The sequence below is a fragment of the Callithrix jacchus genome, chromosome 7, assembly GCF_049354715.1.
Source record: "Callithrix jacchus isolate 240 chromosome 7, calJac240_pri, whole genome shotgun sequence".
Classification (NCBI taxonomy): domain Eukaryota; kingdom Metazoa; phylum Chordata; class Mammalia; order Primates; family Cebidae; genus Callithrix; species Callithrix jacchus.
Window position 1 is genome coordinate 142,881,919 of NC_133508.1, and position 14,800 is coordinate 142,896,718.

General features: G+C 31.3%; 1 protein-coding gene across 2 annotated transcripts in view; it reads left to right on the forward strand.

The window, feature by feature from the left end:
- COL11A1 (collagen type XI alpha 1 chain) overlaps positions 1-14,800 on the forward strand; it is a 215,057-nt gene that overhangs the window by 58,923 nt on the left and 141,334 nt on the right. The window contains exons 5-8 of one of the 2 annotated variants that reach the window (XM_002751147.6): positions 5,973-6,101; positions 10,928-11,044; positions 11,640-11,732; positions 13,923-14,177. In XM_002751147.6, the coding sequence (XP_002751193.3) occupies positions 5,973-6,101; positions 10,928-11,044; positions 11,640-11,732; positions 13,923-14,177 (594 nt within the window). The remainder of the gene's footprint in view (positions 1-5,972; positions 6,102-10,927; positions 11,045-11,639; positions 11,733-13,922; positions 14,178-14,800) is intronic. The other variant, XM_035252270.3, reaches the window with a different exon arrangement.

Sequence of the window (14,800 nt, forward strand, 5' to 3'; positions counted from 1 at the left end):
TGTGTTAGTTTGCTGAGAATGATGGTTTCCAGCTTCATCCATGTCCCTGCAAAGGACATGAACTCATCCTTTTTTATGGCTGCATAGTATTCCATGGTGTATATGTGCCACAATTCCTTATCCAGTCTATCATTGACAGGAATTTTGATTGGTTCTAAGTCTTTGCTCTTGTGAACAGTGCTGTAATAAACAAACATGGGTATGTGTTTTAAGTAAGTTTTTTAAAGAACTTGATCTTTTTGCAAAATAAACTAGTCTATTTCTGTTTATAATTTGACTATATATACTTCTTAGACTAGTGGCAGGTATATAGTGTCAACCAAGTATTGTCTATTATTATACCTATTAGTATTACTTATTCTTTGGATGATTGTAAGAGCCTTTTAATTGATCTTACTATTTTGTCTCTTCATCTGTTAGTCTGTTCTCTAAGCAGTGAACCTAGAAAAGCAAGTCTATTTCTGTCAAGTAGCACCTGGTTGAAAAAACAAATGAGTTATCAAGTGTGCCACCTCTTTGCTCATAAACTTCCAGAGCGTATTATTTCATTTGGAGTTAAATTATTTCAATAGTCTGCAGGATCTTATGTGACCCATACCATACCCTTTACTTCTCCTCTCAGACTCTATCAGTGGCTTCTGTCCATGTTGCTACCTGTGGATTTTGGCTCATGAAGTGTCCCTCTCTTGAATATATTAACTAATCTCTTTCCTTGGTGCTGCTTGTGCTTTGGGCCTGGCATTCACTAGTCCTTCTGTCTGGAAGGCTCTCCCTTAGATATAGCTTTCTTTATTCCCTCAATTCGTCAGATGTCTCTGTCTCGGTGTCTCTTAATCAGTGAAACTTTCCATGACTCCAATTTATAATATATGATCCTACTTTCTGGTACTGCATATGTCGTTATGCAGTGTTCTATATTGTACGTTTGGTGTTAGACAAATACTATCGGTATATTTTAAGAACTTGTATGTATTTGCTGTGTGGCTAAAGTAAGTAGGCTTCAGACAATATTAGAGATGCTCCTACTTAAAAATAATTTGCAAAAAAACCTCAGAAATTAGTTTTATTGATCAATTATGTATTTTGTCTCATGACATGTTAAAATAAATATTTTCAGGTTAGAAATATTAGTAATACTTATTACCATTTTAAATATGGTTTTCTAGATGAATATTTTCTACTTTTGCTTTATGTTAGGCTTCAACTTAAATTAAAGAAGATGTTTCCTTATTTGGGTGTTACCTGAACATACTAGCATATTACATGTCCTTTTAAAGTACCATTTGAGCAACTGAATGAATTAATGATCACATAGAATGACTGAAAACTTTCATAAATATAACAAAATCTGAGATATCAGTGGATATATTTCTGAAGCCAACAAAATTTATCATTAGGATGACTAAACATAATATTTCACTTGTATCAGTGCAATTTTTATTAGTGGATATGTGTTTTTTAGTCATTTTTGTGGTGTAATGTTGCTCATTTTTGTGGTGATAAGCAGACATTCTAGATGAAGATTATTAACAGGTAGTTGGCAATGGGAATTTTAAATGCCAAAATATGGATCAAAACGGGATCCAGTTAAAACACTAACAAGAATATTTAAAATGAGGTGTCCATAAGGAACTCTGAAAAGTTCAAACATGAATCTGATGATCTACAAGACCTGTGTGCCTGTCCAGGTAAGATCTAAAGAAAAGCCCCGCTATTTCAAATATGGTTGACTTTAACCATCTGCTTAGCAAGAAGTGAGAGCTAAGACAGTGTTGTAAAGTGTGGAAGTGTTGAAAGTGTTTGTCAAGGCACACACAAAGGCTCTTGATATAGTAATTCGTTCAATTCAATTCCGAGACTTAAGGAAACCTCAGTCTAATCATTTACTGATCATTAACCTAACCAGAGACCTCGTTGGCTGCAGGCAGCAAAGACAACTGAGTTACAAAATTACTTCAAGGAAATCACTAAAGGAACAAGCACCAACAACTACAAAGAAAAATAACAGCTGGGCGTGGTGGCTCAAACCTGTAATCCTAGCACTTTGGGAGGCCGAGGCAGGTGGATCATGAGGTCAAGAGATCAAGACCATCCTGGTCAACATGGTGAAACCCCATCTCTACTAAAAATACAAAAAAAAAAAAATTAGCTGGGCATGGTGGTGCGTGCTTGTAATCACAGCTACTCAAGAGGCTGAGGCAGGAGAATTGCCTGAACCCAGGAGGCTGAGGTTGCAGTCAGCCAAGATCACGCCATTGCACTCCAGCCTGGGTAACAAGAGCAAAACTCCGTCTGAAAAAAAGAAAAGGAAAAGAAAAATAACAGTAGGACTGGTGGAAGGGGAGGATAGTATACGATTTCAGGGTTGTTATTTAATATGTTCAACTTTCAACAAAAAAACTTTAATGTCATGAGACAGCCAAAAACAAAAAGAAAAGAAAACTATGTGCTATACAAAGCAAAAAGCAAAGCAAAACAGTTAAGAGGAGCTGTCTTTGAAGAAGCACAGAAATTGGGCTTACCCAATGAAGATATTAAATCAGCAATTATGGATATGTTAAAAAAGGCTAAAGAAAACCATGACTAAATAACCATCAGCAAGTATGATAATGATGTCTTACCAAATTGAAAGTAGCAATAAAGGTTTATACTATAAAAAACATGAAATAGTAGTAGTACTGTAGTCAAATAGTGTAACATGCAATGAAAAATTGACTAGCGAAGTTCAGCAAAGAATTTCAGCTGACAAAATAAAGAATCAGTATACTTGAAAATAGATCAGTTGATATTATCTACTATGAGAAGAAGGGGAAAAAATTTTTTTAAAAAGTTGACAGAACTTCAGAGACCTGTGGGACACCACGAAACATTTCATAATAGGCATAATAGGAGTCCCAGAAAGAGTAAGGGCAGAAACCATATTTAACAAAGTAATGACTGAACACTTCTCAAAGTTAGTGAACCATGTAAATCTACACATTCAAGACTCTCAACAACTTTAAACAGGATAAACTTGTAAAATCTGCATCTAGATACATCATAATCAGATGTCAAAAAGGAAAGACAGTGAGAGAACTTTCAAAACTGCAAAAATGAATTGACTGAACATACAAAGGATTCTCATTTAGATTAATAGCTGATTCCCTATCAGATACTGTGTAGGGCATGAAGCAGGAGGGTAATATATTCATAGTTCTGAGGGGAAGGGGTAAGACTTCTAACAAAAATTTTATAGCTAGCAAAACTCTCTTTTAAAGGCAAAGGAAACAGCCAGGTGCAGTGGCATGCTCTTATAGACCCAGCTACTTAGGAGGCTGGAGTGAGAAGATAGCTGGAGTTCAGGATTTTAATACCAGCCTTAGGCAACGTAATAAGACAAAATCTCTTTAAAAAAAAGAAAAATTAAGAAATTCCCATATTTAAAAGAATATTAACTAATAAAGCTCCCTTTCAAGAAATATAGTCTCTTAGATTGAAATGAAAGATTACTGAACAATAACTCAAAGAAAATTGATACACTTATCTTTGAGAGGTAAAAATAAAAGATTATACTTCTTGTTTATAATGTTTCTCTGGATTAAAAATAAAATTACATACAACAATAATTATAAAAATATGTTGATGAGCTTATAGTATATAAAGATGTAATTCATACAATAATAATAGCTACAAGGTAGGAGGAGGGATTAGAGCTACATAAAAACACATTTTTGTGTAGGATTAAGAAGAAATTAGTATTAATTTGAAAAAAAATTTAATAAATTAGTTATAATTCTGAGAGTAATCACTAACAAAACCTGAAAGGCTATAGTAAAAACCTAAGAGAAATAAAATTTTGAACTAATAAATATCTATTCCACTCGAAAAAAGTCAGGAATGGAGGAATAATGTAATATTAATTAAAAAGGCATAAAACATAGAAAAAAAATAGCAAAATAATAAATGATAACAACTCAAATTTCCACAAACTGATAAATAGATAATCTGTGGCATGTCCATAAAAGGGAATATTTCTTGAAAAGAGAAATGAGATAGTAATACATGGTACACCGTGGATAAATCTTGAAGACATTATGATACATGAAAGAAGCCAATTTAAAAGGCCACATGTTGTGTGGTTGCATTTATATAAAATGCCCAATTTTTGCTGGGGGCTAGGAAAAGGGAAAGATTGAGAGTGACTGCCATTGGTTGCAGGGTTTCTTTAAGGCATTATAAAATTTTTCTGCAATTAGATAGTAGTGATGGTTGGACAACCTGTGAGTGTATCAAGCACACTGTATTGTAAGCTTTAAAAGAATGGATTCTATATGTGAATTAATAAAATCTATTATGATTGATTTTATATGTGAACCGTGTGATCAGCTCAATAAAGATGTTATTTTTTAAAAAAGAGAAATGTAAGATTAGAAATATATATTTTGAGCCATAAAAATAAATCCTAATTCTAAGGGTGGGAATGAACACTATTTTTAGATGGAAGAAAGGATGACACAAATAAAAATAAGTACCACATCACAGGTAGTAACCAATTATTTAATAAAAAATTGCCTGCTAGGATTAAATAGCTTAATTCTAATTAAATAACTTATACTTAATTCTAATTAATTAACTAATTAAATAAGTTATTCTTTTCTTGGCACTTCTCATATTATTTGGTTATGTCTCTTCAAGTTATAAATTGTATTCCACCATTTACTATAGTTTTAAATATTCTTAGCCACTAGTTTTCCCTCTCCAAAGAGCAAAGATTACATCAAATATGTGCTTCTATATTCACAGGTACAATGTTTTGTGTATGATACTTTCTCAATACATATTTGTTAATAAATAAATGAATCTTGTGGTATAAATGTGGAATGAATTATTTCCTCATTTTTAATTTTTAAAGATTTTTGTAATTGAATTTACATATTTTTATCAAGTCCTAAATAATCCTTGTTAATAAGATGCACAGAAAGCTGGAATGACTGTTAAATTATTAAATATGGAATCAGGAGTTTTATAAATCAGACTTATGTGCTCAAATTTACAGAGACATGAATGGTCAGGTTAAATGGGTATCAGCCCAGATACTCCTGTAGGCCTGAGTATAATTATGAATTAATATGGTCATGGCACATAAATTTATATTAAATTAGTTTCATGATGAAATCAGGTCCAGGTGGAAGTAGTCACATTACTTCAAGAGCAGAATATTTGGATTTTTCTCTTGTTTGCACGGTTTCCAATAGCTCTTGAAATTAAAACTCTTTAGGTAATTGTATAATTAAATATTACTAACGTTTTGATTTTATTTAAATCATACAGGGTTCTTGGTAGGCAATGTTTAATATATGCTTAGGAACTCATTTTCTTCTTACTATAAATGCATCAGACTCATGTTTTTTTAATTTTTAATTTGGATTTTTCTGATATCTTTATTCCTCATTTATCTTTGTAGGCCGGGATTTATTTGGATACTGACTTTTCTAACAGAAAATGATAGTTAGATTTATATATTTACACTAAAAATTTTGTATTAATTTCCTAACAATAATTCCTTTTAAGCTTATTGAGCTTTTTAGTCATTAAATATTATAATTACCTTACTGTCTTTATATATGTACAATTATTAAAATGTGTTGACTTTTAAAATTAACTTTTTGTTCACATTTTATTTGTTCTTTGCCATGCAGTATAAACTATCAATGAAGTAAAATTGAGTTTTAACAAATGAATGAATGTAGTATAGATTTCCTGAACTAGAAGATAACATAGAATAATAGCTTAATATTTACAGCTGATTTGTAAAATAAATGTTTCTCTTTCAATCCTATAAAAGTATTCTTAACACTGAAATATAAGTAAGTGATTTTTTCTTCTTCAAATATTTAAAAATAAAGGACGCATTGTCTTGAATACATCTCACTCTGTTATATGTGTCCTTTAATATCCTGATGAATCTCTGTCTGTTGGTTTTTTTTCCCCAGGGGGACATCCAGCAGTTTTTGATCACAGGTGACCCCAAGGCAGCATATGACTACTGTGAGCATTATAGTCCAGACTGTGACTCTTCAGCACCCAAGGCTGCTCAGGCTCAGGAACCTCAGATAGATGAGGTAAGGAGCACAAGATCAGAGCAGGTCTTTGAATTTCAGTGATATGGACATAGCACTGGAGTTTTTGAACTTACACTTACTTATTCCATTTTAATTGAACTGGGCATTGTATTTTAATTGTGTGGCAATATTTCCAGGAAAAAGTGACTTGAATATATTTGTTACTTGTTTTCTTGCTGTTTAAGCATTTTATTACATAAATTCATTAGAAATAGTGATGCGTCACTGGTATACAGTGTATATGCACATATTCTATTTTTGAGGGGGTGAAAAAAAGGTAATTTCTAACCATGATATTTTGACCCTTAGCATTTAAATAATTAACACAGCCTCAATATAGAATAACATGTTTTCTGGTGGACATGTCATCTCTCTGGACCTTTGGCAATTAATGCAAATGAGGAAGTGCCATTAGAACTACCTTAAAGTTTTCAGGTTGGGTTAAATAGAGGGTTTTTATAAAAAGTTCCTCAAGGGAAACTTAAATGCATGTGAACTGGAAAAAAATTTAAGCCTCATTTGGGAGCAAAACTATATTTTTGGATTTTTTTCCTCAGGTCTTGGAGTGTTAAAAAGGAAACAGAAATTTGAAAACATCAAGAATGTTCTAAAAATGGATCAAATAATGTTTTTCTTCCCTTTTAAATATAATATTGGTGCCACCATTTGAGTTTTACTGTTTATAATGGTTCAAAATCTTTTATCTTGTTGTTAGTTCTGCATATGAATTCAGGCTGGATTTTTTTACACTTTAAATGCTAAAAATATGTTTTTGACATAATTAACTTTTTAAGGTGTAATAGTGAATTCTGTTGCGCTAATATTTTCCATGACTTAATATTAGTTTTTCTTTTTAAAAAACAGGGTAAAATTTTGAGAAGCCAATAGGAAGGCAAATACGAGAGTGTAAAGAGAAATTACTGAGATATTTCATTGGCCTGTTTCACAGTTCTCAAGTGCTTCACTCTTTTTATTCTCTCATCATTCACTAAATATGTTTTCCATGAATTCTAAGAGGATAGTAAAATAATTATCAGGCTTAGTGTTTTTATATCTGAGAGGTTATGTGATCACTTAATATTAAAATTTATAGCATTTACTATACATTTTCAAGATTGATGAGATCTGTTTTGCTCCTTTATGAAGAAAGACAAGGCTTCTTCTTTTTAGCAACAGATATGGCTCTGATTTTTGGAAGAAGGGAGGTTTGCATTCTTAATATATCGCTTTGAGGTGTTTTGTTCCCATGTTGTAATGCTATTATGTCAGGTAAGCTATTATTTTATCAAGGTGTAATTTGTATCCATCTTCTTAAGTTCATTTAAAAGTGAACTTTTAGTTGTTGACATGTGTATTCGACATTCTGTTGAGATGTCAAAGAACAGAAGCATCTGATGAGAAAAACAGCACGTTGTTATGGTAGAAACTGCACGACAATCTGGTTGGGTAATGCAATAACAGATAGCATTTTTACCTTTTATTACTGAATAAGTCATCATGAAAAGCTTTTTTTCTTTAAGGAAGAATTGGTTTTCACTGTTTTCTCTAACTCTAAATTATGTTGATTTCTCAATAAGATAAACATTTATGCCCCTATCAGAAAACTACTTAATCAAATTAAGTCATCCTTATATTAATTTTGAACTGTATCCATTAATATGTTATTATATGATAAAATACATATTAATAATTAATCTTTGGATGTCATACTTATTAATAGTGCAGTGTTAGTTGCCAATGAATGAAGAATGTGAAGTGCAATATGGAGTATCAACCATACGTGTTGTACTTTATATCACTTACTTGTTCACTAATGAACTTGTGGCATTGCATTGCATGCTTATTATTCTTATTAAGATTAAAAAATATGTCCATTTCTCTTATAGATAAATCAAAGCTTTTTCCAGGTTACAATTTTGTCTATTTAATGCCCTCTAAATAACATATCCTAATCAATTTTTAAGATTCATATTGTTATATGCTTGGCACAACTTTACAATGGTCACCACAGACTAAGAGATGTATAATGTAGACAGATTCTAATTTAATGACAATATCATTGCATTTTAATTCTATTTGAACCTAAACAATCCCATTTAAATTGATGACTAGCTAATATTAAACTTATGATGGGTTTGGGATTTTATTATCAAGTTAGATTATCTTCCTATCTCATAAAAAATTAGATGTTAAATCTATATGATTCCTTTTGATATTCTTTCTTAAAAGAGGATGAAAACAGAAAATGAAGTGACAGAAAGACAATCTTTTATAAAGGAATTTAAAAAACAACTAACTCTACAATGTGTTATCTTTTCACTTAATATGTATCATACTTTTTAGTTCTCCTTAGAGGCAAAGGTTTTTACTAATGTCACCAGTTTTCTTACAAATTAAGAACAGACTTTATGACATTTCTAAAAGATCCTTTCTCCTCACATAATCTAATTTTTACTAGAATACAGATAAAATTGAAATTATTCTATTACTGCATGTTGCATATATCTGTCTGATTGATTACAACTAGTTCTTTCTTCTCTACTTGTCCCAAGCCATCCTTAGAATTCCATAGTGAGAAGACAGAATTATCTCCAAAAACAGGTTGTAAGGCTTTATGTAGCAATATATGTATTGCAATATATACTCATCAATGTCCTGAGTATATTAATGACCAACACATGTAGAAAGCAGTGCAGATAAAGGAGAACAAGAAGTGATTTTCTTTGACTCCTGAATAAACTCTAAAAGAAAGATGTGCTAGCTGGGTGCAGTGGCTTGCACATGTAATTTCAGAACTTTGGGAGGTTGAGGCAGGAGAATCACCTTAGGATAGGAGTTAAAGAGCAGCCTGGCTAACTTGGTGAAACCCTGTCACTACTAAAAATATTTTTTAAAATTAGCCAGGCATGATGGTGGGCACCTGTAATTTCAGCTACTTGGGAAGCTGAGGCAAGAGCATTGCTTGAACTCAGGAGGAGGAGATTGCAGTGAGCTGAGATCATGACACTTGCACTCTATCCTGGGTGACAGAGAGACTCCATCTCAAGAAAAAAAAAAGAAAGAAAAACAAAACAAAAACAGAAAGATGTGCTTTAGTGTATAAGGCAGTTAACGTGTTATTTACTCCATTATTTCTTCCATTTTTTCATAATCAGTCTGGTTAGTCAACATTTGGACAGTTTAAATAAAGGACAGAATTATGAAAGTTAGAAGATAATATGTCTTGAAAGAGAAAACATGATATTAAGTTAATGGACTACTTCGATACAGGTCTATATATATCCTTCAATAGCAGATTTCGATTAAAATGAATTTAAGTTGTCCAAGTTTAAAATTGGCCCTTTATGCCTTTATTATTGTTTTTGCAATTGATAACTCCTCTATAAGTTACTAGAGCTTATTGTTAGAAGGCACAGTTATCACAATATTCTAAAGCATCTGTGATCAACAGTTATTTTGGTGGCAGATTAAAAGGGATTAGTTAAAATGCCAAGAGAGATACAGTTGAGACATAATTAGAATTGTATCAAATACAGTACTTAAGGAATTATGTATAGATTGCCCCGGCACATATATGTGTGTGTATATATACATATATAGAATATATATGTTTGCCCTAGGCAATTATATATAGATTGCCCCAGCATATTATATATATTATATGTTATATATAACATAATATATATAATTAAATATACTATATGTTATATATAGATATAATATATTTAATTATATATGATATATAAATATTATATATATTTTTAGAGTTTTAACTTGTTGAGTTTACTGCTTAATTTTTATGCTATGTATGATTTAGTTTACTTAGTTATTTTGATTAAAGACAAAATTTAACTTAAATTTTATTTAATAATATCTATGTTCTTGATTGAAAAATAAAATTTTAATAAACATATTTAGCTTTGGAGTTGGGCACATTACTTTTCTCATTATTTAATATGTATGATTGTCTTTTATGTACCTCTGTTAAGAAACATATCTCTCCTTAATTAAAATCTTTTAAAACAGAAGAATTTAGTGTAAAATGCTATTTTCCAATGTGAATTCATTTTGAGTTTTTAAAGATATCTAAGTGTTATGCCTTTTTTCAGTAGAGAAAAAGGTAGTAATTTCAAGAATTAAAATTATATATTAATTATGAGCATATCTAATTTTGAATCTTTTAATGGCTCACCAACATTTTGTGCTGTTTTCGATCTTAAGTCTAAAGAAAATTAGGGATTTCTTAATAAATTTTAGATTTTACTCTTCCCATTGGTTAGAGTATTTCAAATAGAATATATACTTATTTCATCTTCTTTGTATCCTCTTTCCCTCCTCCCCTCTTTCCCATCTCTCAATTGATATGGAAATCCTTTTATACATAGAAAGACTACTCTCCCCATTTTTATTATTAGACATGTAGATTAATTAAAATTTCCCATTGAAATTACTGTAGAGATCTTATAGGGAAACATTGCATAGCAATTTTTATAAGTAAAAATTAATGGATCTGTGTCCAAGTACATAATTATTGTGTTTGAATTAACATTCCCTAATTAGGAGTTTGAATTATGTTCCAAATTTTTAGTTTTGTTGTGATACTAACTACTATTCTGCTCATAGAAAATGTGCTTTGTCGCTCCTATGTTATTATACTCTGTATAAGACAGTATAATACTTCCATGTAATACAAAAATAACTTATCAATAACATTAATTTCTTGTCTCTTAACATTTACTCTACGTAAAAGTTAAGATGGTTCTCACTTTGTAAATAGTGTTTTGCCACTAACACAATTGCTTGATATTTTTTCCTTTGCAATGTAGTATGCACCAGAGGATATAATCGAGTATGACTATGAGTATGGGGAAGCAGAATATAAAGAGGCTGAAAGTGTAACAGAGGGACCCACTGTAACTGAGGAGACAATAGCACAGACGGAGGTAAAAACAAAGCAGTGCCTGTATATGTGGTGTCCTGCTGTTCATCATCCTGTGGTTCCTTATGTTGACTGTTTCTCAGACTTACCATAAACCTTTCATTCATCTTATTCCTCGGAGCCGATAACTGTGATTTTTATTTGACAGTAGCCGTTTTGAAGAATGATATCCATTTTACTTTTGCTTAGCTTTCCTTTCATCTATGCTCTATGTTTCCCTTCTCATTTATTTGTGTTTTCCATTCCATCTTTCACCACAATTTACAGAAAAAGAAATCCAATTTCAAAAAGAAGATGAGGACAGTGGCTAACTCAAAGGAAAAGTCCAAAAAGTTTACACCCCCCAAATCTGAAAAATTTTCATCCAAGAAGAAGAAAAGTTATCACGCATCAGCAAAAGCCAAACTAGGGGTAAAGGTAGCAAAGAAAAAGCAATCAAGATCTATCCTAGATAAGCTGGAAGATCTCTGATGATGAGTCATAGTCTTAACCCAACTAGATACTCACTTGGCTAATACTATAACCCAATTAAATCATGATTTCCATGCATTTGGGGTTATTGTACCTGTCTGCTAATTCTCTTCTGAATTTACCATTAGGCAAATGTCGTTGATGATTTTCAAGAATACAACTATGGAACATTGGAAAGTTACCAGACAGAAGCTCCTAGGCGTGTATCTGGGACAAATGAGGTAACACGAATAGGCAGTATTCAATCACCTTCCCACTTTTTAAGTGTGTAATTTATTTTGATATACTTCACTCTGGAAGAATCTATAATTTCTCAAAACTCTGATGTTTTTATTCTTTTACTAAAGTAAGTGAAACAATAGCATTGGTTCACTATTAATAAAAGCAGTTCATTGGAAATCAATGTCAATTCAGGTTTTGCATGACTCTTTGTTTCATGCAGATGCTATATTGATCAAACAGAATTGGCTGCTATCATTTTCTTAATTGCTCCTGGAATTGAGCAAGCTTTTCAACATGTTGTGACTAAGGGTATTCACAACATGATTCTTCTGGGAGAAGAATCGTCTAAAGTGAAAATTGTATCATTAAAGGATACAATTAGAATTTTACTCCATCTGGTGAATAATCACACATTTTTATGACAGCAAGCATTTTGAGAAAATGTAGTCTTAGTAGACTTAAATCACTATTTACATTTTCAAACCTGTTAGGATGTGATACTAATTTTTATTAAACTAATATATCTTAATGTTTCCATTATTTTCTATGAAAATATTTAAGTGCATGGAGGTAAAAGTTAATCTTCCTGAATTTCATATTGCACATGCATTCTAATCATGGAGAATACAACATACAATTCAGTTTAACTTTGTTAAATATCTGGCATACATTTTGGTATAATTTTATCAGAAAATGACTATAAGAAATGCAATTTAGTTATAAGAAAATGTACGTAACATGTCTCTCAGTGAGAAAAATAGACTCAGTAGTCTTTTGTATATAAACACAAAATTGAGAGTAATAATTTAGAGAATGAATGTTAAGTTCCTTTTACTTCAAATTAATAATTTTCAAAAAGTGAGTATTTTCATTCAAGATGTTTATTTTCTTAACCAAATTCATCTAAGCTTTTTAGTTCAGAGCTATGATTATAGCAATATTCTCACCTTAGATGGTATGGAATCTCTGTAGACAGCCCATGCTCATTATCTAATAATTCAAAAAAGTATGGTTATTGGACATTTAATTTTGTGAAAAGGTACTAATTATTTAAACACATATTTTCATTCACATGATTGTGTAATACTATTATGTAATTTTACTCTATCATCTACGTTTATTATGTAATAGAAAATTAGTTACTTAAAAATGAAATTTACACATTGGCAAGATATGTCTGGGCAATACAACAAGATCCTGTCTTTGCAAATAAATAAATCAATGAATTAGCTGGGCATGGTGGTGCATGCCTGTCTCCCAGTTGCACAGGAGAATGAGGCAGGAGGATCATGTAAGCCCAGGAGTCCCAGGCTGCAGTGAGCTATGATTGTACCACTGGACTCCAGCCTGGGTGACAGAGTGAGACCTCATCTCAAAATTAAAAGGAGCAACATAAATTATCTAATTAGAACGTCATCATGATCATAATAAAACCAAATATTCACATGATAAATAGGATTCAGGTTGATTCTACTAGTAAGGAGTTATTAGAAAAACATGGCATAAGTTTTTATCTATGTCTCAGTATTTTTGACATAATTCTTACTTTTAAGTATTAAAATTTACTCCTTACTCTTGAGAATTGTACAGTGATATTTTATATTTATTATATTAGATGTTAATAGCTATATTTATTTTATTTACTTTAACTCCTTGGTGTAATACTACTTCCCTACAGATGAAGTAATCTGCATAATAATTGCAATGATGCATATGTATTTATATTGACATTATTACATTATTATTTTATTTATTGGGTGAGACTCAAATTTACATGGCTTATAGTTGTAGCAAATGTATTTCATAATTATGTTCTGCAAGATTTAAAATTAGCCAAAGCTTTAACTCCATACATATTTTATTGTTCAAATCTTAAACTATGAAGTAAATATGAAATTGACTAACATGTTTTTACCAATGGAACAAGCAAATACACATGTTGACTCCATGTGAATATTTGCAGTTTATTGGGGAAAGTGCTTTGAAAGCAATATCTCTTTGTACATACCAATGTACAAATATATTTCTTTCAATGATATTGAAAGACTACTTTCCAGGCATTTAGAGTTGCTTGAGTAGTAATAAAATCACATCCCATCACATGCCGTCAAACTGTAATTTAAATGCTTACCTTGCTTTACTAACAATAAACTTCATGTTCTCCAATTCCTTGCAATTTAAATTAATAGCCAAATCCAGTTGAAGAAATATTTACTGAAGAATATCTAACGGGAGAGGATTATGATTCCCAGAGGAAAAATTCTGAGGATACACTATATGAAAACAAAGAAATAGACGGCAGGGACTCTGATCTTCTGGTAGATGGAGATTTAGGCGAATATGATTTTTATGAATATAAAGAATATGAAGATAAACCAACAAGCCCCCCTAATGAAGAATTTGGTCCAGGTGTACCAGCAAACACTGATATTACAGAAACAAGCGTAAGTTGCTATTACGCTCTGTGTCATTGTATGTCTTATTTACGGTATATTTTTATGTTCACGTTCATCTTAATGTCTTTGCAGGTTTAAAATGCAGGTTGAGTTTCTGTGTAAATTACGAATGCTTATTACCACTAGGATGCCTTATTAGATTCTCTCACAGGGAATCTTAAGCAGTTGTATCTCTGGCCATGCTATTGGAGACTTTATCTGAAAGTGAAATCTTCAACAGAATTGCATCAGAAATTTGTCATGGATAAGATTAAAACATAGTTGTTATTATTTCGTGTTGCAAATACGAAATAATTTTTGATTTTTAGACTATTTAATTAAATTTAATTTGATGACATTTCTTAATGCCTGGGAATAATAACTGACATCTATAGATGTCTTTAGTTCTATTGCATTTTAAAATTCAGTATTAATGCTTATTATGCCTCTCTTTTAATTTTTGCCCTGTTTAAGCCTTCAATAGGTTTTTATATTTAAATATTTTAATAGGTTGTTTAGATTGCTAAATTCTCTTTTTAAAAATTGAAGTGGCTGACTGGCTGCAAGGGCTCACACCTATAATCCTAGCAGTTTGAGAGGCAAAGGCAGGCGGATTGCCTGAGCTCAGGAGT